The following is a 24,821-nucleotide window of genomic DNA, read 5'->3' as shown; positions in this document are numbered from 1 at the left end:
CTCTCGGACGCCGGGCGAATCCCGCCTCTCGCGGTCAGCTCTCAGCCTCTCACAGCTCGGTGGCGCCCCGCCACAACGACGACTGCAGAGGACGGCTCGGTTCTTAGGGGGACGGACCGGTGAGTATTACTGCATTATTAGGATGATGGCTCATCGAGGTATGTAGATTGCTCTGAAAGGAATGCCTCCTATTTATTTCCGTAGACATGACAACGGCTACATAGGGCGAGTTCTCAGCTACAAAGCTGTTTCTCAACATGGTCACCACCATTAGCTCTGCTTTTTTTCCAGTGTTGAACGAAAGCCTGCATGCTGTGCTTGTTTAAAAAGCAAAAAAAAAAATCACCTCGGGCTGTTCGAGTGGCTTGTCTTTTGCATTGCTGTTGCCACTGCTGAAATGCACCACCACTGCTTCACTGCGCTCACCTCCACATGTTGGGCTTCATAAATGTTCTGCAGGCATTGATGGATGTCAGTGGTGCGATTTTTTCAGTGTGGAGGAGTTCAGGGACACCCTGTGCTCCATGAGCGCTTCCGAGCCAGGTGCTGTGCTGTCATTCTGGCCCTGTGCTGCCGTCTGTGGCATGGCTGCAAAATGTAACTGAATGCTGGCAGGAAGGTTCAGCCTCTGCTGTCATCCCACCAGCGTCCACCTGTGATGCTGTGGGCCAGCTTTATAAAATAGGAGGCATTACTTTTGGATCAGCCCGTGTGCAATTACGAAAAATTAAGGTTTATAACGGCTGGCCGAGTAAATTGGTGGCTGCTAATGAGATCCACCACTCTAAAATAACAGTAGTTAGACACTGATAGCTTTCAAGGTCAGTTTAAATTATGTGGCTGTGTTGGGTTATTTTTTTTATTTAATGGGTTAATTATTTAATGGGCTAATTTAGTGGGTTTATTTTTTCATTTAACTGGGTAATTTTTTTATTTAACTCTTCAGGTGTGGCTCTTTGAATCTGCAAACTGACCAGCAGACTGGGTGGAAATAAAGCCAATTCATTTTTATTGGAAGTACTGCATACAGAGCTGGAACCCCCGGTAAAAGAAAGGCGCAGAGCTCTTGGATCAAGAGGAGGGCCACTAAGATGATCAGAGGGCTGGGGCACCTCTCCTGTGAAGAAAGGTGGAGAGAACCAGGCTTGTTTAGCTTGGTGAGGAGAAGGCTCCGGGCAGACCTCATTGTGGCCTTCCAATTCTTGAAAGGAGGATATAAACTGGAGGGGAAACAGCCGTTGACGAGGCTGGATAGTGGTAGGATAAGGGGGAGTGGTTTTAACTGTGAAAGGGGGGATAATCTGGTTCGATGTTAGCAGGAGTTCTTCACAGGGAGGGTGGTGACGTGCTGGAACAGCTGGCCGAGAGGTGGTGGATGCCACTGGAGGCATTCAAGGCCAGGCTGGATGTGGTTCTGGGCAGCCCAGTCTGCTGGTCGGTGACCCCACACACAGGGGTGGTCAGGGGGGTTGAAACCAGACGATCTTCAAGGTCCTTTTCAACCCAGGCCATCCCACCAGTCTTTGATTCTATGATCTTCCATTCACAGGTGGAAATCTGGACGGCTTCCCAGCCCCCTGGCCGACAGCTCCACCGCGGTCACCACCGTTGGCTGCACCTTTGTCTCTGGAGCGGTGCGAGCATCGAGCCCTAGGGAGGTGAGAAGAGCAGAGCACGGAGCGTTACGGGCTGAGCGCAGGCAATGCAAGGCAAGGCTGGGCTCCAGCCCGGCTCTCAGGATCTGCTGCCTATGGAGCTCACCTGGGAAGCTGCCGCTTCAGCTCCAGCTTCTGCTGGTTTCTTTCCACAGTGCTGGCAAAAGCCTCTTGCTGATCGAGGTGCGGCTCTAATTTCTGGAGTACCTGAGCCGCTCGCGGGGAAAGGAGGCTGCAACAGGAGGAGAAGGTCATCCCTCGGGCTCCGCCGAGCCGCCCCTGCCTCTGCCCTCACCCGGCCCCGCACCCCGTGCTGCCCCCTGTGTGTCCCCAGCCTTGCACCCTGCCAGCAGTTTTTGGCCCTGGCCGTGCCTGTCCCCGAGCTGCAGAGTCACAGCTGCCCGAGAGCCTCAGGCAGCCGGCAGAGCCCACACACACTCACTCAGCATGCAGTGCCAGCTTGGTCGCCGTCCCCATTTTACTTCCTGGCACAGGATCCATGTCCTTCCTCCATCTCCTTCCCACTTGCTGTCTCCTGGGCTGGGCTGGAGGATGCGGAACACGCACGCTCTCCCTGGCCAACAGCTGCCAAAGAGGAGACGCTGTCAGCAAAGCGGCTGGGAGCACGGGGCTGTTCCCCCGAGGCCTTCTGCCAAGGGCCCTGCAGCAGGCCCCGGCAAGCAGGAGACTCAGCCCTCCGGCCCACAGCTCCCACCGCCCTTCCCTTCTCCCTGCGGGGCTGTGCCAAGCTCTCCTCCCGGGGAGGAGTGGGCCAGCCCCTGCCATGCTGCGCGGCGCCCGTCCCGCTCCCACCCCCTGCACCTTGCTGAGCTCGCACCCTAGCTAAGCAGCTGTTGCCAGCAGGGTCGATCCCTGACGGTACCTGGGGCGGACGCTGGTCCTTCCCTGAGCTCCAGCCTTCCCATGCTGCTATTTCTGCCTGTGTTTGCTCTGTCTGCTGCTGGTGCACAGGCCATGTGTGGTCTGCTTCTTTCCACAGTGCAGACACTTCCCGGAGCTCCTGCAGAGACACAGCAGCATACAGGATCAGCCTCAGCTCCTGGGGCCTTCCTTCAGCTCCCTGCTCCCGCTCCTCTCCTCTGCCGGCCTATCAGCACTGCTTTGCCCCTGAAGGACCAGGGGCCCCAAAGCCAGTGATCCGCAACTCGTGGCAAACAGAGGCCGTATTCCTCTCTCACAGCCTCTGTGTGTGCTATGGCAGGTGGCAGGCCAGGAGGTGAGAAGAGCCAGGGAAGGTGTGCAGCACCCCCCATCTACCAAAGAGGAGCTGAAGGAGCAGACAGAAATGTGAAATGATGGCACCCGAAGGGCTGTGCTCCAGATCACTGCACACACAGAGGCTTTTGCTTCCCTCCCTGTGGAAGCACTCAAGGCCAGGCTGGGTCGGGCTTAGAGCAACCTGGTCTAGAGACAGGTGTCCCTGCCTGCAGCAGGGGATTCGAACCAGGTGATCAGAACGGTCCTTTCCAAGCCAAACTTTTCTATGATTCTACCATTCTGTCATTGGTGCAGTCTCAAGCAGCACAGTCCCTGCAGCAAGGCAGAGCCAGTACCTGCAGCACTCTCTTAGATTCCTCAGTGGCAGGGAGTGCAGTGCTGATCTGTGCAGTAGACGCTTCCTTCTGTTCTCCTTTCTTTGTCCTGCGGAAGCTGCCTGCACACGGCGGGAGAGCGCTGCAAACAGACACAAAAGGAGTCTGCAGGAGCCCGGGGCACCTTGGTCTCCCCGTGCTCCCACAACCGTAAAGATGGGCTCGGCGCAAGGTGGAAAGATCCTTGAAGGGAGAAGAGCTTCTGCCATCAATAGGGATCAGCACTCCCCCAGGGACCGGGGACCAGGGTAGAACATGAGGCTGGTGTGTCTGCCTCGGGAAATCGTGCTGCGCGCTTGCTGTCCCTGGAGAGAACAGCCCCCCTGGGACACACATGTGTCAGGAGCCTTTCTGGGTGCCGAGAGCTGGCAGCTCCGAAGGGGAGGCCGCTCCTACACGAGCGCACGCATCTCCTTCTTTTTGCTGAAGACCCTCACCTGGTAGGAGGCTCCTTTGCCAACTTTTGCTGCCTTGAGCCTGGCTCGCGCTGCAGCAGCATGGGGGGGGTAAGTGTCTTCCGCTTTGGCAGCAGCCTGCCGGCAGAGACTCCTGCAACCAAGAGAGAAAGAAGTTCTTCAGAGCAGCCCCACGGGCACAGCACGTGAACCTGGATCCGGTCACCCGGCACGGGACAGGGCCCCCCTCCCCACAGCTGGGACCCGCTCCCTCACCTCTACTCATCTTCCGCTCTATTGCGGATTTCTTGTCTGCAGCAGCCTCTGCTCTGCTCTTTCCCACAGTGAGCTGAAACCTGGAAAGAGAGAGTGACAACCCTTGAAGAAGGATGACCTCCTACCCCACGCAACTGGTCAGCGATATTTATCTCTGTGCTATGCAAAGCGTGGCACCCTTTTCCTTCCTGGCCATGCCAAACCAGCACATGTAGCCTAAATTCCTCTGCATGTGCAGTCCGTTCCCTCTGAGGGGAATCAGGACAGCTTGGGCACCAGTAACACAACCGCGATCCCCCATCACTCCGGGAGAAGACACACACAGCCGAAAAGCAGCAGTAGTTAACCAGGAGCCAGACTTTCCAGGATTTTTCCCCAGCTAGATGCTGAGCACAGAGACCCAGCAGGGCATGTCCCAGAGGAGGAGGTGGGAAGGAAGCCTGTCTGCTGGCCAGCTAAGAGCTGCAGAGGAAACGCACTCACCTCGGGAACAAGCGGATCCCATGGGCGGTGGTCTCTGGCCCGAAGTCAGCAAGATCTTCCGTCCAGAATCTCTGCAAAGGGACACAGACCTGCTGGAGGCTTGCCAAGGCCATTTCTTCATGGCTCTTGTTGACAGGAAGCAAAACCTGGCTCCCATGCCAAGAGAAAGCTGCTCTCCACCAAAGCCTCATCTGTGAACATCAGAGCTTTGTTCTGCTCTGAAGGAGCAGGATGGCAAAATAGTGAGGCCGTGCAAGAGCACTGCCAGGCAGGGGCAGAGATCCAGGAAGTCCCTTTGCCCGTGGAGAAAGCCGTGGGGGCAAGTGTGGGGAAGGGCATTTGACTGGCCTGCCACATCCAGGCTGGCCAGCAGTGATCCGATGGCGCACCTCACAACCTCCTCAACTTACGGTGTGGATCAGTGCGAGGACGGGGGCGTTGCTCTCCAGCGTTTCAACGCAGCTGCAGAAGAACCTCATGCAGAGGTAGTTGTCTTGGCAGGTCATAACGCCGAGGTTCTTGAACACGAATGGGACGGGCGTCTTGTTCCTCAGGAGGTGACAGTAGAAGAGGACGCTCTCCCGCACGCAGTGCGGCACCAATTGCAGCGGGACGCCGGAGGCTCGCGAGAGCTGCCGGTAGTTGAGCGGCTCAATCTTGACGCTGTCTGCAAGGAGAAGGCACATCCTCACTGCCACAGCCAGTCCATGCAGCATTCGTAACCAAATCCCACAGAAAAGGTCCTTCAGAGAACACAGCCGTCCGGACGTGGGGCAGGAAGGGGAAGGTGGCTGCTGCCTTCTTACCAGGGATGGTGTCGCTGGGAGACTGGATGTCTGGCAGCCACAGCGCCCCAATATCCAGTTCGAAGACGGGTCTTCGGACTGGAAGCGCCTCTTCTTTGCTGTGGAGTTGTTCTCGGACCCCAGCAAAGATCCCGAGTTCCGGAACCAGGACTCCCTGCACAGGGAAAAGACAGGCTGACGAGCGTGTACTTTAGGGGCGGCAAAAGCCACGAACATCAGGAGTGTGGGGTCACTGCTCTCCCCGCTCCCCACTCCTGACGGACAGGGGGGCGAGATGGGTCTCTCTGGAAAGCTTTAGAAAACATCTGTGGTCCCTCCTATACAGTCATCTCTGTACAGTATTTCCCAACATCCCTTGGCTAGAGAAGAGCCCGGGCATGGACAGCACAGGGCTTAAGCCTGGGACTGATGGCCACGGATTATCCTTGGCACAGCCAGAAAACCCCCCACCCATTTCTCCCTTTGCTCTCCCTGTTCTGACCGCAGGGTAGAGCGAAGCCCCTGCGTGTGCCAAACGTTTGCTCAGGGCAGCTCTGGCCATGGGTTTCCCTCCCAGTTGGCCAATAAGCCGCTCTGGGCACCCGGCTTGGGCTCAGCGTGCTGCTGTGGTGCTCAGGGAGGTGTTGCTGTGCAGGGCCCAGGCTCCCGGCAGCACTGAACTCCAGGGCGAGGGCCACTGGGACACCAGCCCACCTTGTCCAGCTTCATCTGTTCCAGGATGTACTCAGACACAGCATCCCAGACCGCCACAATCTCTGCAAAGTAAAGAAAAGATATGTCAAGCTCCAGGCCAGCCTCTTCACAACCTCTTGGCAAGCTCCTCACACAGACAGTGATTGATACACGCACACGCAGAAAAACACCACCATGGCTATGGAGCTGGGCTTTGCTCCGATTTCAGCCTTATTCAGAGCCCCAAGGGGAAATGGGGACATAGGAAGCCTCTGGGAAACGGGATGTCTTTCCTCCCAGAGCTGGAATCTACAGAAACACCCTCTCCCAGGGAAACCTGGCCTTGGACTGCCCTATCACAGAACCTGGGGGCTCTGGGCAGCTCTACTCCCAGGACCTGGCTGCCACGTGGTCCCCAGAGCCCAGTGGGACCCTTTGGCGGGGCTCTTGCAACGGCTCCCAGCCACGTCCAGCCAAGCACAGAGGGCAGGAGCTGCAGCTTTGGACTAACAGCTGACAGCCCCGTGCGATGCCTTGGGAAGGGGGTCTGGAAAGCCTTACCTTCGGCAGAGAGTTCCAGCAGCGTTGGGAACGCGGAGGCCAGCTCCGAGCTGATGCTCACAGTCCAGAAGCCTTCCATGTGGCTTGCCGACAGCCCTCAGCTCAGAACTAAGGATGACCTCCACCAACAAGGCTCCTCAACCAACCAACAATTCTCTGCAAAGTGTCCCTGCTCCTCCACGCGTCAGCGAGGGTCACCCAGTGCAGACTGGCTGCACCAGAACCAACTCCTGGCCGGAGAAGGACAGAGCCCCTGAGCAGTGCTGCAGCAGCACCCAGGCCTTGCAGGGAAGTGCCAGCACTGCCGCTGCCCCAGGGAAGATCTGCTTGTGAGGCAGCAAATGGCATTGTGACATCAGCCCGTGTCACCTGGAGCTCTGTTAGGCATTGTGACATCAGCTCGTGTCACCTGGAGCTCTGTTAGGTCACCGGCACAGAGAGGGGAGTTCCTCTTCCAGGAGGAGTTCCAGTTAACTTACTAAATTATTTTACAAAAGAACGCAAGCCTAACTTTAATGGTTTATTAAGAGAAGTTGTTTCACGTCTGCTAAATAAACAAAACCCTGTGCATTCTCAGGCACACACACCTCACGAGCTTGAAATATCATTATCGACAGTCGCCGTGGTTTACTCGGCAAATGGCACAAGAACCTGCCACGTGTCACACAGGCTGAATTCAGCTCAACAGAGGCTGGGTGGTGAGCGCGAGAGGCAGTCAGCCCTGCACCATGCCTGCCATGCATCACACGGCACTCTTTCTGCTATGGCCCACACGAATGTTGCTCAGTGCCGACTCCCATAGCCTGAGTGTTACATCGCGGTATCTGCAGGCAGACGAGATGCCAGCAGGTGCCGTGGAGGCAACTGACGCTGGCAGGAGAGGCTGCAGAAGGATTCCCGTCATCCGGCATACGCAGGCACACCTGGTGCCTTTGGAGATGTTCTGTTGCCTTTCGAGCAGGGTTTCCAAGTTCCAGAAATGCTTTTCTACCAAGTTCTGCGAGTTGTAGGCACTTCAGAGCAAAGAAACCTCACCCACACACATCAGAAAAATAAATCCGTCCAGGGGAAGTTTTTCACTTAGAAGCTGGTGAGTTGCTGGCACAGGCTGCCCAGAGATGCTGTGCATACCCTGTCCTGAGGGGTGTTCAAGTTCAGGCTGGATGGCACCCTGGGCAACCTGACCGGGAGCCTGATCTCGCTGTTGGCCGCAGCAGGGGGTTGGAACTGGGTGATCTGTGAGGCCCCATGTGCTGAAAGGCAGCCACGTGGTCTCCCCAGAGCCTTCTGTTCTCCGGCCTCAACAAGCCCAAACCTCTCAGTCTCTCTCCAAAGGAGACGTTCCTGATGCTGGCCTTTCAAGTCACGGTGCTGACATCCAAGTTACGTGCCCATCACGTGCTGATGCTGTTGTGCCAGTCGATGGGCTCAACAGGGAGAACAAAGACACCAACATCTTTGAGATAGGCTTATTATACTGCCTACGACAAAATAGTAGAAACAATAATAGTGGCAGCGTCTGTAGCCAAAGGAGAAGCTAGCAGTAAAGGCAGTAAGCAAGGCAGTGGGCCTGCTCCTTGCTACGTGAGCGCAGCGATGAAGGAAGGTACGTCACCAATTGCCCCAGTATTTAACCATCACCCAGAGCCGCAGTCACTGGGGAGCCCGTTTACAATGAGGATCTGGAGAACCTCTCCCAGCCACGGGGAAGTTGCATCCATCAGCAATGCATCCATCCCACGGGTAAGGAATCCAGAGCCGCTGCAAGCAGCTCCAGCCTTTCTAGCACGGAATAAACCAATCGACGGAGCAGTCCGGGGGAACAGCCGGTGCCCTCTTTCTCCTCTCAGTTTTCTCCCCGAAGCCTGGCCAGGGCTCAAGGAGAAACAAAAGGAGTCGTGCTGTCAATCCTGCTGTAGCATGGGCCTCTTTGGCAAGGCTGTCTGCCCAGCCCCCGCAATGGGCTTCATCGGGTAACAAACACGGCAGCAAAGCTGCCCTTGGCTACTCGGGGGGGGGGGGGGGGGGGGGGGGGAGTCGCCGTTGGCATGCAAACACAGTGCGACAGCACGCAGGTTCCAGCAGCCCGGCTGGTGTCACTGGCACTGGGACTTGCTCTGCCCGCCCCGGAGCCGCAGCCTGCGAGCTGTCCCGGCCTCGCACGCTAACCAGCCGACGCCTGCCGTGCTGCATGCGGTCCCTCCGGGCAGAGGCCGGCCAGCTCGGAGCCTCGCTCGGCCGCGCTGCGGCCTGCCGGCCCCGCGGCCACCTCCGACTCCACTTTGAGCTGCCGCAGCGTACGCGGGCGCCCCGCCTTCGGAAGCGGCCGCTTTAGCCGCGGGGAAAGGCGGCAGGCAAGCTGCGCTGGCTGCCATCGGCCCGGCCCGGCCCGGCCCGGCTCCCCTCTCATTGGTCACCACCCGCGCCCACCCTCCCCCCGGCTCACCTCTCATTGGTCAGCACCGGCGCCCACCCGCCCCCAGCCTCCCTCTCATTGGTCAGCGCCAGCGCCGCCGGCTAATTTCTCGGGAAAATGACAGTCGGGTCCTCCACCTGCGGGGCAGCAGCTCAGCACAGCACTGACGGCCATCTGAGCCGAGCGAGAACCGAAGGCGCCCGCCTTGACTGGGTGCCGGGCTCAATCGCGTCTCGATCCGCGGGGTCGCTCCCTCCGGACACCGGGCTAATCCCGTCTCTCGCGGTCAGCGGCCGGTTCTCACAGCTCGGTGGCGCCCCGCCACAACGACGACTGCAGAGGACGGCTCGGTTCTTAGGGGGACGGACGGGGCCCCGAGGCACGGGGCGGGCGGCGGCGGGGGCGCGGGGCGGCGGAGCGCCGCTTTCCCCGCACGGAGCCCCGCGGCCGCCATTGGTGGAGAGCCCGACGCTCGGCCCCGCCTTCGCCGCGCTGCCATTGGTCGGTCCGCGGGACGAGGCGGGCGCTCCACGCGGGGTGCTTTCCGTCGTTGCGTCATCACCACGCGCCTCGGCTGGCCCCGGCCCGGCTGCTCGCTGCGTTTCCGGGGCCCGCGCCTCCGGCTCGTTTTGCTTCGCGCGGCGTTCCTGCCGCTCTGCCCCCAGCCTGCAGCGATGCCTGGGGTTGTTGTGAGCGAAGTGTGGGACCGGCGAGTGGCGGTGTTGAGCCTCGTGCCGTTGGCGTCGGCCGTCGATCAGCCTGTGCGGACCGCTCTGCAGGGTCTTCGAATCCTTAGGCAGATAATAGCAGGATGCAGGAGCTGAGGGGCGATGGGAGGGAGGGGAGCGTCCTGCCGTGCCGCCGGCAGCCCGGGGACCGCGAGCTGTGGGTCCTCCATCCGTCAGCACAGGAGCCGCGGTTCTGGCTGCAGCGGCAGGAACTCGGCGCAGCCCTGCACAGAGCGGACCGGCCGCAGGGGAAGATGATGGCCGTGGAGCGTGAGTGCCTCAGCGGTGTCTGCAGCCTGCGAGGAGCTGAGCGGGGCTGGGAAGAGGAAGGTGTGGGAGTGCTGGGGAGGGACGCAGAATGGCAGTGTCAGCGGCAGGCTCGGCTGCTTCTTCCTCCTCCAGAGCCCACTGTCACATCTGTGGGGTTCCACAGAACGCGCAGAAGTAAGGTAAGTTGAAGTTGGACAAACTTCTATACAGAAAGGGTTGTTAAGCACTGGAATGAGCTGTGCAGGGTGGTGGTTGAGTCACCATCCCTGGATGTGTTTAAAAACCATCTGGATGTGGTCCACGGGGCCGTGATTTAGAGGAGGGAACAGCCTGGCAGGAGCAGTCCTTGGGAACAGCCCAGCAAGAAGGACCTGGGGGTCTTGATGGAAGAAAAGCTTAACGTGAGCCAACAGTGTGCTCTTACAGCTGGGAAAGCAAATGGGATCCTAGGCTCCATCAGCAGAGGAGTGGCAGCAGGGACAGGGAAGTGATTGTCCCCCTCTGCTCTGCTCTCGTGAGTCCTCATCTGCAGCACTGCCTCCAGGTCTGGAGCCTGGAGCCCCAAAGATGATCGGAGGCTGGAGCAGCTCCCCTATGAAGACAGGCTGAGGGTGCTGGGCTTGTTCAGCCTAGAGAAAAGGCGGCTGCGGTGTGATCTCATTGCAGCCTTTCAGGACCTAAAGGGAGCCTACAAACAGGAGGGGAGTCAACTCTGAAAGGGTAGATAACAGCAGGACAAGGGGAAATGGCTTTGAGTTGGGGGAGGAAAGATTAAGGTTGGAAGTCAGGGGGAAGTTCTTCACAGAGAGAGTGGAGTGCGAAGACCAGAAGGAGTTGTGTTACTTTAGTTTGATGAGCTGCTGCATTTCACTGGACTATGATCACTGTGAGCAAAGTCTGTGAAGAAGGAACTGCTTTTCTATTTGTGCCACTTTTTGCCCCCCTCGCTCTCTCTCACCCCATACGTCACCACGTGGACATTATCTGCTAATTGTGCTTTCAACGGTGATTTTCTTTCCCTTATGATCCTAACGCTGTGAATTTCCCAGTGGTTGCTGAGACAAAGGTGATCATAAATACAGGTTTTAGCACTATTGCATCTAGGAATAGAAAATGCCCAATAGCTAATTGCATTCTAATGCAAAAAAGAAAGCATAGTTCCTTTTTAATAAAGCAAAAAACAAAGTGCTTCTCCCCCTTCCATCTCTTCACCCTCCCCGCCCCCCCAAAAAAGGGACAAATCCTCAAACATTTATACTAAGTTAATATAGTGAGCAATGCAAAGTGAGCAAAGAGAACTTATGTCTTTTTAATGTCTGTTTCCTTCCCAGATGGCCCTGAGACCTGCCATGTGCCTATGGAAATGGTGAGAGCGACTTCTGAGGCTGTGAGCGGTGGCTGATGAGAGAAGCTGAAGAGAGGAGCCTCCGAGTTGAACTGACTGGTAAATCCAAGCCTCTTTGTTCTAACAAACACATCTGACCCTTAATTACTGTAAGGGACCGATGTTTTCATGTGGCACCAGACAAGGCAGGGAAGCTCTAGGACTTGGTATGCTTGCTTTGGTGCTTCTCTCAGCCTGTTTTTGCCTTTCTGCAGTAGCCTAACATCCAAGGCAGGGACTTGCCAATAATCTTCTCGAGTCCAATGGCATTAATGCTTAGACCTGCTCACTGCGGTGAATATAAATGATTTATCATGAGGCTGCACTTCTGAATTTTCACTGTCCTCAGTGAAGCTTCTCAAGCTGTGGTTCACATCCCACTGAGAAAGTCTGCCCTTTGTGTTGCAGTGTGGGAAGGTACATGCAATGTCCATCTCTTCTGGAGCATTCCCCTTCCTGCTGCTGGCTGTTTCAGTCAGTGTCACTCTTGCTCTCTGGTACGGCACTGAAGCTTGAGAAATGGACCTTGGAGGGGGTGGGCTGGGAGGTGTGTGTCCGACACGAGTTTTTGCCCTGCTGTGCTTTTACAGTAGAATATAGGTTCTGCATGTGAAGTATTTCAGTAATATCTTGTTTCTGTTGTTACTTGATGAGAAACCGTGGAAAAAGGCATCATCTCCCAAGCTGAAGAGCCTGTTATATGCTATTGCTCATAGCATATAATGTGTAACAAGGCTAAGGGTTGTAGAGAGCTCTCCCAGCACGACTGTTCTTTTCAGTGAGGCTGCAGGCTGCGGGCCGAAGGCTGAGAGAAATAAGCACCTGCCTTGAATTTTCGTACAGACTTTTTCCCTGGAGGGCTGCCAGAACCAATTGGAGCAATTTCCTTTGGCCAACCAAAGCCGTGGAGTTCAGTAATGGCTGTAGAAGATTTGTTTCTGTGTATGCGATTTGACATGTTGGCACATCCTCACTTCTCAACATGGCTTTTTACCTTTTGCTTTACAGATATGGAATGAAAGGGCATTTGATTGCAAATGGATCAAGGTGTGTCTGTTTTCCTTCTGAAAAGTGAAATATGCTGCTGAAGTTCCCTTGTTATCACACATGCTTTGCTTGTCTGCTTTTCTCCAGAGCAGAGACCTTCATCCTGTGCCTGCTTGGCTTCCTGACCTCTTGTGGTAGCTGCAGGCACGAAGCACTAAGAGGAGCACAGGAGCAGATCCTGAGGTGTTTGGGGTTTGTTATTATCTGAAGCTGGTAAGTAAGTGTATGCTACATAGGAAGCTGCAGTTGAACTGCACAGATTCATCTTCTGACTGGCTGGCAAACAGCTGATTTTATAAGTCAGAGATCTGGAATTCCTTCAGATTCTCCAGTGACGTTCCAAAGGATACGATGCCCTTAAATTATTGGTACACAGCTTCAGGTTTTTGTTACATGTTCGGATCTGCCTTTTGCACAAAGTAAGAGCTCTGTGTTTTAACATCATCAAGTTAATCTGTCTGTACGTTTGCTAAGGTCTCTCTCAGGTTGTTGTGTTCAGTTATGAAGAATAGGTGTAAGGATTTTGTTATCTGGGCTATCTGTACAACTTCTTTCTGCGAATCCAGTCTAAAATGTGCTGCAGTCTTTTGATATGTTTACTGTCTTCTGTACATTTTCTTGCCAAACTGCGATCTGGCAGAAAGTTGCTGAGAAGTCATAGAGATGATCTTAAAACAGACTAGGAAACAGACTTTATTTCCAGTGAAACAATTACTAATCTAAGAAAAACCTTATTAAAGAAAGAGAAGGCACCACTATCTTATGCAAAATCATTTCAAAGCTTATAGCTTTGATGTGACTCCGTTTTGGATAAATAAGGATAAGTGCATGGTCTGAAATAACAGAGCTCAGCAGAAAGCATCCGCATGCTTGTCAAAGGAAATTTGAGTTGGCTGTCTTGTCTCCTGCACATGTAAAGGTTTAACAGGCTTGCCACGTGACTTCCTGGCTCTCATATGCTTATTTGGAGGTTGGTGCTTCTCCTGTTTTCTTCCTTTTACAAGCCCTTTGTGATAACACCAGCCCCGTTGATTTAGCATTCCAGCAGCCCGATCTGCATGCAGAAATTATTGTAGAACAGGTCCAAATCTGTAAATGCAGTATTGCTCTTATCTTGGCTTTTGTATCATAAATCAGTTCTTCCTGGTGAAGGGAGGCTTATCTTTCTGCTCATTTGAAAGGGAAAGCCTGAACAGTTGCCAGGAGGGACAGCGACAGGACATGGTTGGAACACAGTGTATAATCAAGAGAATTAGGCAGAGTAAACAACGATCACAAAAGAGAATTAGCAGAAGAGCTTACCCTTCAGCTGAGCTCACCAGAAGACACCAAGAGAGGTGATGTCCAGAAGAGCTCCTTCCCTACTGGCAGCCAGCTCTTAAATAGGTCTAGGAGGGGTGGAGCCAGGCTCCACCCCTTCCGGCAGCACAGGTGAATTGCCTTCACTGTGCTCCTCTGGCTGACTCACGGCTCGCCTCAGGTGATCAATCAGAGGTTCAGGCCTTGACTCAGCAGTTCCCATACACACAGGGACCTTCAAGGCAATCCTGAGCACAGCCCACTTATCGACATGTCTCTCTGGCGTGCCCAGAGTAGCCAGCAAATCTTCCTCTCTTCTTTCCCCTTTTGCCAACTTTGATTCTCAGTCCAATGAGACAGAGGTGAGGCCCCCCGCCAGGAGGCCAAGGTTGGGTTGGCAGGCCTGAGGAGGAGAAGAACAAGGTGGAGTTCGTACGTCCACATGAGTAATTGGTGGGAAGCACTGGGGATAGCAGTCATACTTAACTCAAGAGGCACTGGCCAGTGTGAGGCACAGCGTCCAACAGGCTCCTCTACCCCCTTCCAGCACTGTGAAGACAGCAGTGGAAGGCAAAACAGAAAGCATCCTGAATTCCTGCTTGAACAGTGTTGTCTTTTTGCCTCTGGAACTGGGCATACTAAAAGAGGAGGAAGATCTCTATGCTGAGGTGTGTGCTGGGTAAGCCACCAGAGCCCCAGGTCCTTTTGGGCTGCTCCTTGTGCTGTGACCATAGGAGTCTCGGGCAGGGTAGCAAACCAGCTTTGCTTTTCCACCCTCATCTCTTCTTTGGGGATAGGGTTAGGATGAAGTGCCCTGTGAGGTGCCGCAGGCGCCCTTCTACAGCTCTCTATCCTCTTGCTGACCACTATTGCCATGAATGTCATGCTGTGAGCCTTGGTGCAGAACTCAACTCCAGAATGAGGGAGGAGCTGCGCAGCATCTTTCAGGTCTGGCAGCTACAAAGAGCGGGTCACTAGGAGGGTTCCACAGCCCGAGGGATGGGAGTGTCCCTACTGCAGTGGCACAGACCCTCCTTGTACGTGAGTCTGCAAAGGATCCTGCCCCTGCTGCTTTGTTCTTCCTTCCCTGTGGGGAAGATCCTAGAGCTCCTGCTGGAGCAGCAGAAGCTCCCAGGACAAGTACCAGCAGATTCTCTCTTTGCAGGCTCTGCCCCACTTCTTCCACTCCCAGCACATACACGTTCGTACAAGAGCCCTGCATGGGATTCTATGGATGATCGTGGATTTTATGGAAAAAGTAAGGAGCCAGGCACCCATCAGCCAGGCTGTCTCCCATTCTCCACATCCCAGAGCAGCTCAGGGGTGCCTGCAGCTGGGAGCTCTCAGCAGGGCTCTGTCCTGAACAAGGGTCTTTGCCCCGTCTTCATCCCCACTCTTCCCTCTCCAGGCCCTGCTCCGTCTCCACTCTACTCTGCCTTCCTCTCTTTTTCTGTCACCCAGGACTGGCAACACACTGAAAATTGCGAGTTTATATATGAGTCAGTCATCAAGATCTACTTCCCAATCCTGGGAGAGCTGCTGGGTCAGCTCTGCCTTTTCAGTTGTGGCCTTGATACCACCAGAGTTCCAGCTGTAGATGTGCTTTATCATCTCCGTGCATTTGTCAAACACAAAAGAGGTAGGAGAAGATTGGTCAGGCAGCATCTCTCTGCTCCTCTGTCTGCTCATGTCTCTTGTTCTTATGCTTCTTGTGCTTCGTGAAGCCTGACCATGGAGTCTGTGAGTTTCCTGAGCTCCTTTACTCTTCAGAGCAGCTTCATATTTCCTAAGCTCCCTCTTGTTCCCAGCACCCACTGCCTTTAGCTGTATAATCCCTTTCTTTCACTCTCTTCAACCCATCAACCGTGGGTCCCATCAACCTAGGTCTCCTACGCCATGGGTCTCCTACACCATAGGTCTCCTCCACCATAAGGTGCCATTTTCAGTTTAAAGCAGCTTTTCCCCAGTTGCTGAGTTTGATGACAAAGCTGACTTTCCTTCTGACTCTTCTGTGTTTCCTCCCTTTTAGAGACAGCCCTGACAGAAGTGATGGAAAAGTATGTGCATCTCCATGAGATGCTGCAGGATACAAATTTTGTATGTGGTAACTTGTCCAGTCCCAGTGATTGTGCCAAGGTGATGTCCTGCCTTGCTGAGGATCTTGCTCACAGCATCAGCAGGAAATGTTTGTGAGCAAGGGGAGTGTTATGGCAGCAGATCCAGCCCTCCTGGCTGTCAGCAAACCCTTCTTACCAACTGCCCATGCCCCCACCCACAGTCCTTCTCCCAGAGCCCTCTCTTGCTATCCTGCACCACGCAGTGACAGAAGCTGATGCTTCCAGCTTTCCTACAGACTGCTGCCCAGCATCTCTCTGCAGAGCTGCTCTCCCTGCTGGACCAGGAAGCACCACTGGAATGCTCAGTGTGGCATGTCTTCTCTCCCCTGCTTCCACCCACAGGTGTTTGGAGGATACCTCAGGCCTGCTGAGAGGATGGACGTCATCCTCACAGCTCTTGAAGTGATGGTTGACTCCAGCATCTATGACAGAGAGGCAGCCTGCAGTGTGATAGCAGTGGCCATGGAAGACTACGCCTTCTGGATACCAGATGTAACCACGTTTTGTCCACTGCCCCATCCTTGAGTCCTTTCAGGTGCTGTTCTTTCCTTCCCAGCCGAGGTCTCTTGGGCTCCTGAAGCCATTCTTAGCGGTGGGGAGTGCAGTGGTTTCAGCAGCACCTGTGGAAATGGTTGTGGTCTGTCCTCACCTGTGTCTCCTTTAGAAAACCCAGATCACAACCTCCATCCACAAGAATTTGAGGAGCATTGCCACAAAGGCAGCATGGCACTGCCTGGACTCCCTGCTCCTCCTTCTGACCAGCTAGATTCACATGGAAGAAGTCAGGAACCTGTTGCAGTCCTCTCCACCAAGCGACAGGTACTGTCCTTAACAGCCTGGAGGGCTTCTTCCAGGTGCCCTCCTGCTCATGCAGGGCTCACCAAGCAATGTGGGCTTGAAGGGTATGGGCTTGAAGGGTTCTAGCTTTGGCTAAGGCAGCCCTGCCTCCAATTTGGGTTTGTAGCAACACCCTGGACGTGTGGGAGCTGATGCTCTGCATGCCACGGACCTTGGAGAAGGTTTTGAAGGAGGTGACCAAGGGTTCACAGATGAGCAGGCTGGTAGAAGGAGTCACAGAAGACATGTGCATCCTCTTCTTGGCAGTGAGTTAATGGATAACACTTTGCTGCCCTTCAGGGCTGCGCGTGCCCCTGCAGGCTCTTGCTGATGTCTTTGTTTCACCTAATGGCAAAGAGCAAAGATAGTGAAGGCTCTTTTGGTGACCTATGCCGCATCAAGACTTTTATGAAGCATCCAAGCGTGGAGATGCACAGGGTGGTGCTCGGAGGGCTTGTCATACTCTCTGAGACATGGGAGAAGGTGAGTGGGGCGTTGTCAACAGAAGCGGCATTGGGCTTCTTGGGCAGCAATGGGAGGAGCAGCTAAAGCCCAGCTTTTACCATGGGCTAGTTGTCACCTACCATCCATCCTGGCCTGGAGCACCTCCAGGGATGGGGTACCTACAGCTTCTCTGGGCAACCTAGTCGGAAAAGGCTCCTGGCCCTGCCAAGAGGACTGCAATGCCGGGTCTCCTTCCTTGGGCCATGGTGCCATCTCCCAGCTTCTGCTTCCCTGCAGGTTGCCAGGAGAGCCATTGTACAAACAGCCAATCTCCTGCACTGAAACGACCTCCGGGAGCTGGCTGGAAAACAGGAGACGTGGAGGATTGCGGAGTGCTTGGTAAGGAGAACCCCAAAGCTCCAGACCAACAGGGACAGTGCAGGGAGCTGGGGAGCATTTGCAGTCCCCATGTTTTTGTGCTCTCTCCAGCTGCAGTGGGACCAGAGCATGGCAGAGGAATACCTGCAGCAGAGCCAGCCCTTCCTGTAGGACCCTCAGGCAGCCTTGCGAGAGGAGGCTGTGAGGTTCATTGGTGTGCCACAGCTCCTTTGTCCCTCTCTTGGCAGTGTTTGGCAGTCTCAGCCACTGCCCTCTGGCACTAGGAGCCCCATGAGTGGGTCCCAGTGCTCCGGTGCCTTGCTCAGGCCCTCCTCGGCTAATCTCACTGCTGGGGAGCAAAGTTCCCCCCCAAAAAAAGTTCTGCTGCTGGGAGCAGGATCTGATGGGTGCTCTATGGCTAGGGCTTGCTGTGTGCTACTCAATGGACCTGGGCCAGGAGAAGCTACAGGATATCATCAGGGGTAAGTGAGGGCTGTGGTGTGTGTACTGAAGCCAGGGGCAGAGACCCCCCCATGCTTTGCTCCCCTCCAAGGGGAGACCTCACTGCACTTGGGGCTGAGGAACAATACAGAACCGTAGAATCCTAGGAAGGTTGGCTTTCAAGCGACCTTATGAATTACAGAACAATGAAATCCTAGTGATTGGGTTGGAAGGGACCTGAAAGATCATGCAGCCACGAAATCCCAGGGCGGTCAAATGGTTATGTTGGAATGGATGTTAAAGGCCACCCAGTTCCAAGCCCCTGCTGTGTCCAGGATGGCCCCCGGTGGATCAGATTGCCCAGGGCCCCATCCAACCTGGCCTTGAGCAGCTCCGGTGATGGGGAACCCACATGTTTTGTTGGCTGCCTGTGCCAGGGTCCCCTGCCCTCTGAGGGAAGAACTTCCTCCTAAGGGAGAGTCAGAGGAAAAAGCAGCAAGGCTGATATTGTGGTGGGAGCCCAAGCATGATTAAGAGGGAGATGATATTGGCCACACCTCGATGATTGTGTTCAGTTTTGGGCCCCTCACTACAAGAAAGACATTGAGGCCCTGGAACGTGTCCAGAGAAGGGCAACAAAGCTGGTGAGGGGTCTGGAGCTCAAGTCTTATGAGGAGCAGCTGAGGGAGCTGGGACTGTTTAGTATGGAGAAGAGGAGGCTCAGGGGAGACCTCACTGCACTGTACAACTACCTGAAGGGAGGTTGTGGTGCAAAAGGGTCTGGCCTCTTCTCCCAGGCAAATAGTAGGATCTGAGGAAACAGCCAGAAGTTGTACCAGAGGAGGTTTAGGTTGGACATTAGGAGAAACTTCTTCTCTCAGAGGGTGGTCAGGCAGTGGAATGGCTGCCCAGGGAGGTGGAGGAGATGCCGTCCCTGGCAGTGCTCAAGAGGCGCCTGGATGAGGAGCTACGAGATGTGGGTTAGTAGCTTGTGGTACTAATAGGAATGGGAGGGTGGTTGGACTAGATGATCTTGCAGGTTGTTTCTGACCTTGTGATTCTGTGATATCTCCTACAAGTAGCTAGGAGAAGTTTCACTGAGAAAGCTGACATTCCCTTTGTCTGCTGGAAGTAGAATACCTGGAGACGAAACAGTTGGGGAGATTCCTGGAGTGTGTAAAGGAGACCGTCCTTTTCAGGCTGTGAGGGAGTGAAGGAGAGAATGTGGAACGTGGAAACAGGGAAGGACATGTGGGTTATGTGATGCTAATGATCTCAAAGGTGTTTCCAATTGAGGTGATTTGGTGATTCTAATGCATTTGGGGCCTTCCCGATCTGTTTGTCCTCCCTGGCCTGGGCCAGAGATGTGTGGCACTGGCATGGTGTGGAGTTTGCCTGGGATCTCATCTTGCCTGGGATCTCATCTTGCTTCATCCCTGCTTTGTTTCTTCCTGTGGCAGCCCTCAGTGCCTTTGGTCAACGATGCAGAGAGCTTGGTCCAATGCCTGGCAGCTCAGACCACATTGATCCTTGGGCCATCCATGACGACAGTGACATCACGACGGAGCCTGCGAGCGCTGTGTTGTCTGCTCTGCTGAGCTGCAGCACTCCTCTGACAGGTCTGTCCCTCAGAGGAGCACAGCAAACCCAGTGCCCTGCTGCCTTTCACGCTGGGACATCCCTGCACACCCTCAGCAGGTGCAGCCATTCCTGGTCTCTGGTCCTGGCTGCAGGACAGCACAGCACGTCCCTCTGCACTCCCAAGGCCATGGCTGACCAAGCTGTTGGCTTGGCTGAGTGAAAAGGAATTGTCTCAGGCCACATACCTTGATTTAATGTATGGAAGTAACAAACTTTCTTTTTGTATATCCATGTATTTAATAAAATACTTTAAAATATTAATATCTGTGGGCAACAATCCCATCAAACTTGCAGGATATTTGTCCTTTTTTCCTTGAAACTACTGCAGCAATGTCTGGTTTGATGGAAGTGATTTCAATTCTAAATGAGTTCTCTTGGTGCTCATCAGAGATTTTGGATCTAGTTTTGCACTTGGATTCTCCCAGGGGAAATTATGCTGAGCCAACCTGGTAGCTTTCTCTGATGTCATTACTGGCTGGGTAGCTGGGTGGAGAGCAGTGGATGTTGTGAACCTTGTCTTCAGCAAGCTTAGCTGTCTGTCATCAGCTGTGCTGAGTCCAATGGCCACCTGCAACTAGTGGTACTAGGGCTTTGGATTGCCCCTGTGGCTGCTGCTGCCCACATCTGGCTGCAGTGCTGCTGCTGTGTGTCCCTGCACAGTCCATGCTGGAGCATGAAACCCACAGGAGAGGAGGAGCAGAGAAGCAACAGCCCACACAAGCAGCTTCTGGTGTCTTTTAAGTGTGAGGTTTGTAATGAATACAAAGAAGCTGTGATGCATTTTTCACAAATACTCGTCCAAACACTACTGATGAAAGAAACAATTTGGCACAGTACACAAATGTTTGCAGGTATGCTAAGCTGCAGCAAGAAAAGTGAACATTTTGTAAGAAAAAACACAGAAAGGGATTGCTCTGTTTTGTGGGATCCAGTAACACAACAGTTACATATTCTGCTAGAACTTTGCCTTGCCTCAAGTTACTGCTGTTGGATTTTCTTGGTTGTTGCTTTTCTCCTACATCCTTTTTTAGGCTGTTAATTCTGTGAAAGCCACTTGAGCTACTATTAGGTCATCACAAAAATAGCCACAAATGCCAAAAATTAAAACAGCGGTACCTCAGAACTGCAGTAAAAGATCTCAGAAAACACAAAGGCACAGGACTTAGGTGATAGGTAAAGGAAAGCTGAACACTCTGACCTGAAAAGATTAGATATATTACTTTTGCATGACCTTGCTAGTGACCTCTATGTCTATATATAGGGAGAAAGAATGGAATGTATATTTTAAGATGCATTTGATATATGGATGTGTGCGTAAAGTACTCTCCTGAATTATGCCCAACTAGCAAAGCAGCATGCAATTAAAAACTTTGCAGAAAAGAAGTGTGTTGAGTGAGATCACACAGGGCATGTGTGGACAACAGGAGGATCAGGCCCAGATGCAATGGGTTCCCAAGAGGCAGGTCCTGCTGAGCAACCTGATCTCCTCCTACGATTGAGTGACTTAGGCAACGGTGACCTCGGGTCAGGTATTGAATGGTCCAAAGCTGTGCATCCTCGCTCCAAAAGGAGTCGTTCCTAACTTCACTGCATTTGTTCACTGACCACTCGGGGCAGACAGGAGATGCAGTCCACAGCCCGCTCTCAAGGCCGGTTGGATCGCCACAGACCTCATGACTGCTAAGGCTGAATGCAGAAACTAATAACGTAAAGTTATACATGTGTGTTCCCGATCATAATGTGATATTAATGGGCCACAATCACTTCAGAGGAGTATCTGATGCAGCTTGAGGTAATCCATAGCTACAGTTGCTGTGAGGTGTGTCTGCTGTGACTTGCCCATTTTCCACAGTCCTTTCAGTGTTCCCTTTAGACTACTGCTGCGCTGTGTTCTCATCCATGGCCACAAATACTTCAGGATATGCTGGCATGACTTTCTCCACATACATGGACACCGCAAGGCATATGTCCTTCAGCATGGACTTATCCACGGCCACAGATGCTTTAAAGTGTGCTTTTTCTAGAGAAGAGTTTCCTGTGGCCACTGTGATTTGCAATATAAGTGTTCCCACATGGACTCATCCGCAGGCCACATTCCTGCTGCTACTTGAAGTTCCAACCTGTACAGTACAAAAGCACAGGGACAGCTGTGATGCCCTGGACATCTGCCAACCCAGGCTTACAGTTACAGCTGTTATCAGAACATCCCAAGCACAGCAGAGCAAGATGATAAGTAATAGTGTACCCACTAACAGGCACCAGATTCTGATATTCTGTAAGACAAGCATGCCTCTTGGCACGCATGGTGCCCTGCCAATTAGCAGCTAAACAGCAATAGCAACTGCAAAGTCTAAAACACTTCACTCTCAATATAATCTGTCATCGTCTTTAACCTTTCATGCCCAATGATGGAGTGTGAAAGAGTTGTGGTTTAATCCTGGCAGGCAGTTAAGTACCACACAGTCACTCACTCACTGTCCCCAGGTGGAGAGAAGAGAGAATCAGAAAGGTAAAAGCGCAAGAAATCGTGGACTGAGGTAAAGGCAGTTTACTAGTGAAGCAAATCAAGGCATTCATTGGCTACTTCACGTCAGCAGGCACATGTTCTGCCGAGTCCAGGAAAGCAGGACTTGTCATGCGTCGTGGTTTCTTGGAAAGACAATTTTCATCGCTCTGAATGCCCCTCCCTTTACCCTTCTCCACCCCTCTATTAGCTGCATACGACTGTCTAGCATGCCATCTCTCATGTACTTTCTTATGGAGCAATTACAACCAGACAGATTTCCACTAAGTGTAACAAGAGTGCAGACATTTGTTGCATATGTAAACATTCACATTTACATGTTTGAATTCTGTTACCTTGGAGCAGAACTGTATCTGAGCCCAGATGTATTGTCTGTGATCAGATCAAGTACTTTCTGGGATGCATTAAAAAGAGCGTGGCCAGCAGGTCGAGGGAGGTGATCCTCCCCCTCTGCTCTGCCCTGGTGAGGCCTCATCTGGAGCACTGCGTCCAGTTCTGGGCTCCCCAGTACAAAACAGACAGGGATCTCTTGGAAAGAGTCCAGCGGAGGGCCACGAAGATGGTGAGGGTCCTGGAGCATCTCTGCTATGAGGAAAGGCTGAGTGAACTGGGTCTGTTCAGCCTTGAGAAAAGAAGACTGAGAGGGGACCTGATCCAGGTCTATCAGTATCTGAGGTGTGGGGGGCAGAATGGCGAGGCCGGACTCTTTTCAGTGGTGAGTGGAGACAGGACAAGGGGAAACGGCTGGAAACTGCAGCATAGGAAGTTCTGCACCAATGTGCACAAGAACTTCTTTACAGTGAGGTGACGGAGCACTGGAACAGGCTGCCAGGGAGGTGGTGGAGTCTCCTTCTCTGGAGATGTTCAAGACCTGCCTGGATGCTGGCCTGTGTGACCTGCTGTAGGGAACTGCTTTGGCAGGGGGTTGGACTCGATGATCTCTGGAGGTCCCTTCCAACCCCTACTATTCTGTGATTCTAAAGATGTATTAGTTTTGCTATCAAGATTACTTCTTATTATGTGTCCTGATTTCAGCTAGGATAAATAGTTTTCTTCCTAGGAGTTGGTATGTTGCTGTGTGATTTAGTAGTAACACTGATAACACACGAATGTTCTAGAGTGCTTACACTAAGTCAAGGGCTTGCTGACAGACTGCCCTGTCAGCAAGGAGGCTGGGAAAGGATAGAAGCAGCACAGCTGACCCAAAGTGACCACAGGGAGATTGTATGCTGTATGATGTGATAGGAAACAATAAAACCAGGGGGAGTTGGCTGTGAGGCTGCTGCTGCTCAGAGACTGGCTGGGCATCAGTCAGCAGGTGGTGAGCAATTGCACTGTGGATCAATCATTTTGTACATTCTTTTATTATTATTAATATTATTATTTTCCCTTTCTTTTCTGTTCTATTGAATTGTAACTATTTGAATCCATGAGTTTTACTTCTTTTTTTTTTTTTTTCATTTTCCTCTCCCATCTCACCATGGAGGGAGTGGATGAATGGCTCTGTAGCAGCTGCCCGGCAGGAAATACCACAGTACTTCAAATACATAGACTTATTGCAGTATAAAATTTCTGGTTCTATAGCAAGCGTGTGCAACTGTAACAACCAGATGAGATGAAAAGCAAACAAACAGACAAAGGAAAATAGAACTTCTTCCCTTGCTGCAGCGTATCTTGGGTGCAATGTAAACATCCTCAAAAAAATAACTGACAAACTGCAGACCATTCAACCCTGTTGAATTCCCTCCAGTTCCTGGGAATATCATGGAGCAGTTTTCCTTTGAACACTTGTGGTCACGTAAAAAAGAAGGTGACTGCAAGAAGTCAGCACAATTTTATCAAAGGTCATTCCATCAAAGGACCAAACTATTTCGGTGATGAATTCACTGAATGTATGGGGGAAGGAACTTATTTAGCTGATCTTTAGTAACTCAACTTTCAGCATACTGTATCTGCGTTAGGACTTTGCATTCTGGATGCATGGACTACTGGATGTACAAAAAGACTGAGTGGATCATCAGTGCCAGAGGGCTGTGGTTAATGGGTTAATACTCTGCTGGGTGCTGGTAATGTGGGAAATACAGCAGGGGTCTATTTGAGCACCTGTCCTGTTCAACATATTTTTCAAGGACCTGGAAGAGCTGATGGACTGCTTACCTACCTGGTTTAAAGATGACACCTAATTAAGGGATGGGAACAGCACTTAAGGGCATAGATAGACTGAAAGAATTTGCCAATAGTGACTGCATGAAATTCAGCAAGGATAAATGCCAATTCCTGCACCTGGCAAGGCATAATCCCTGGCAACAACTCTAATTGGGACTAACTGTCTGAGGAGAAGACCCCTGGGGTAAACAAGAGCCATTAGAGTGCCCAGGTGACAGAGCAGCTCAACATTATCAACAGCATCCTGCACTGTATAAAAGACAACACAGACAGTAAATCAAGGGAAATGTTCGTTGCTATCAACTTAGCATTCATTAGACTGAATATGCTTTCAGTGAGAGATTATACTTCGGATCTTACAAGATCTCGTACAGTATAATTTGTCATATATATTCTACACAAGGTAAGGATAAAGCTCGTGTACCTGTATGTCACTGTATATTGATATTTCAGGTGCCCCTGAGCATCACAACTGGCCTCCTGCTGCTGCTAAACAGTGTTTGCACAGCACCAAGACAGATAGCTTAATCTAGCCAAAGAAATACCACTTTCTATATAGTGTCACGTTCAGCACTAAAAAGGGACAATAGGAGATGTCAGTAGGGGAGTCATCTTTTGCCCAGGAACTGGCTGGACATCAGTCTTCTCATGGGATGCGGTGAGTGACT

The 24,821-nt window shown here is 52.7% G+C and overlaps 2 protein-coding genes and 1 long non-coding RNA gene across 6 annotated transcripts; 2 read left to right on the top strand and 1 right to left on the bottom strand.

The window, feature by feature from the left end:
• Positions 1-992: 992 nt before the first annotated feature.
• Positions 993-8,471, bottom strand: LOC128088096 (coiled-coil domain-containing protein 81-like). Of its 2 annotated transcripts, XM_052698281.1 has the most exons (13): positions 6,871-8,471; positions 6,462-6,830; positions 5,922-5,983; positions 5,229-5,382; positions 4,833-5,089; positions 4,423-4,493; positions 3,940-4,019; positions 3,706-3,817; positions 3,230-3,350; positions 2,539-2,676; positions 2,098-2,240; positions 1,762-1,887; positions 993-1,650 (listed from the first exon to the last, which is right to left on the bottom strand). In XM_052698281.1, the coding sequence occupies exons 2-13, from the start codon at positions 6,538-6,540 to the stop codon at positions 1,530-1,532; spliced, it is 1,464 nt and encodes a 487-aa protein (XP_052554241.1). In that variant the 5' UTR covers positions 6,541-6,830; positions 6,871-8,471; the 3' UTR covers positions 993-1,529. The 2 variants fall into 2 exon arrangements, with proteins under 2 accessions (XP_052554241.1, XP_052554240.1); XM_052698280.1 differs by having other exon boundaries at positions 6,462-8,471.
• LOC128088098 (uncharacterized) lies at positions 1,055-3,183 on the top strand. Of its 2 annotated transcripts, none has more exons than XR_008210162.1 (4): positions 1,055-1,157; positions 1,550-1,658; positions 1,811-1,905; positions 2,661-3,183. It is a non-coding gene; the product is annotated as an uncharacterized LOC128088098 (long non-coding RNA). The 2 variants fall into 2 exon arrangements; XR_008210161.1 differs by having other exon boundaries at positions 2,656-3,183.
• Positions 8,472-9,443: 972 nt separating the features above from the next.
• Positions 9,444-19,687, top strand: LOC128088097 (uncharacterized). 2 transcript variants are annotated; one of them, XM_052698283.1, is made up of 4 exons: positions 16,249-16,541; positions 16,687-16,825; positions 17,301-17,402; positions 19,283-19,687. In XM_052698283.1, exons 1-4 carry the CDS (start codon positions 16,446-16,448, stop codon positions 19,621-19,623), a joined length of 678 nt encoding a protein of 225 aa, XP_052554243.1. In that variant the 5' UTR covers positions 16,249-16,445; the 3' UTR covers positions 19,624-19,687. The 2 variants fall into 2 exon arrangements, 1 of the variants encoding a protein (XP_052554243.1); XR_008210160.1 differs by lacking the exons at positions 16,249-16,541; positions 16,687-16,825; positions 17,301-17,402; positions 19,283-19,687 and adding exons at positions 9,444-10,054; positions 11,207-11,319; positions 11,668-11,900.
• The last annotated feature ends 5,134 nt before the right edge of the window (positions 19,688-24,821 follow it).

The sequence above is a fragment of the Tympanuchus pallidicinctus genome, unplaced genomic scaffold, assembly GCF_026119805.1.
Source record: "Tympanuchus pallidicinctus isolate F22 unplaced genomic scaffold, pur_lepc_1.0 scaffold32, whole genome shotgun sequence".
NCBI lineage: Eukaryota > Metazoa > Chordata > Aves > Galliformes > Phasianidae > Tympanuchus > Tympanuchus pallidicinctus.
The sequence above is the reverse complement of the archived record's forward strand: the minus strand, read 5'-3'. Positions and strand labels throughout refer to the sequence as shown.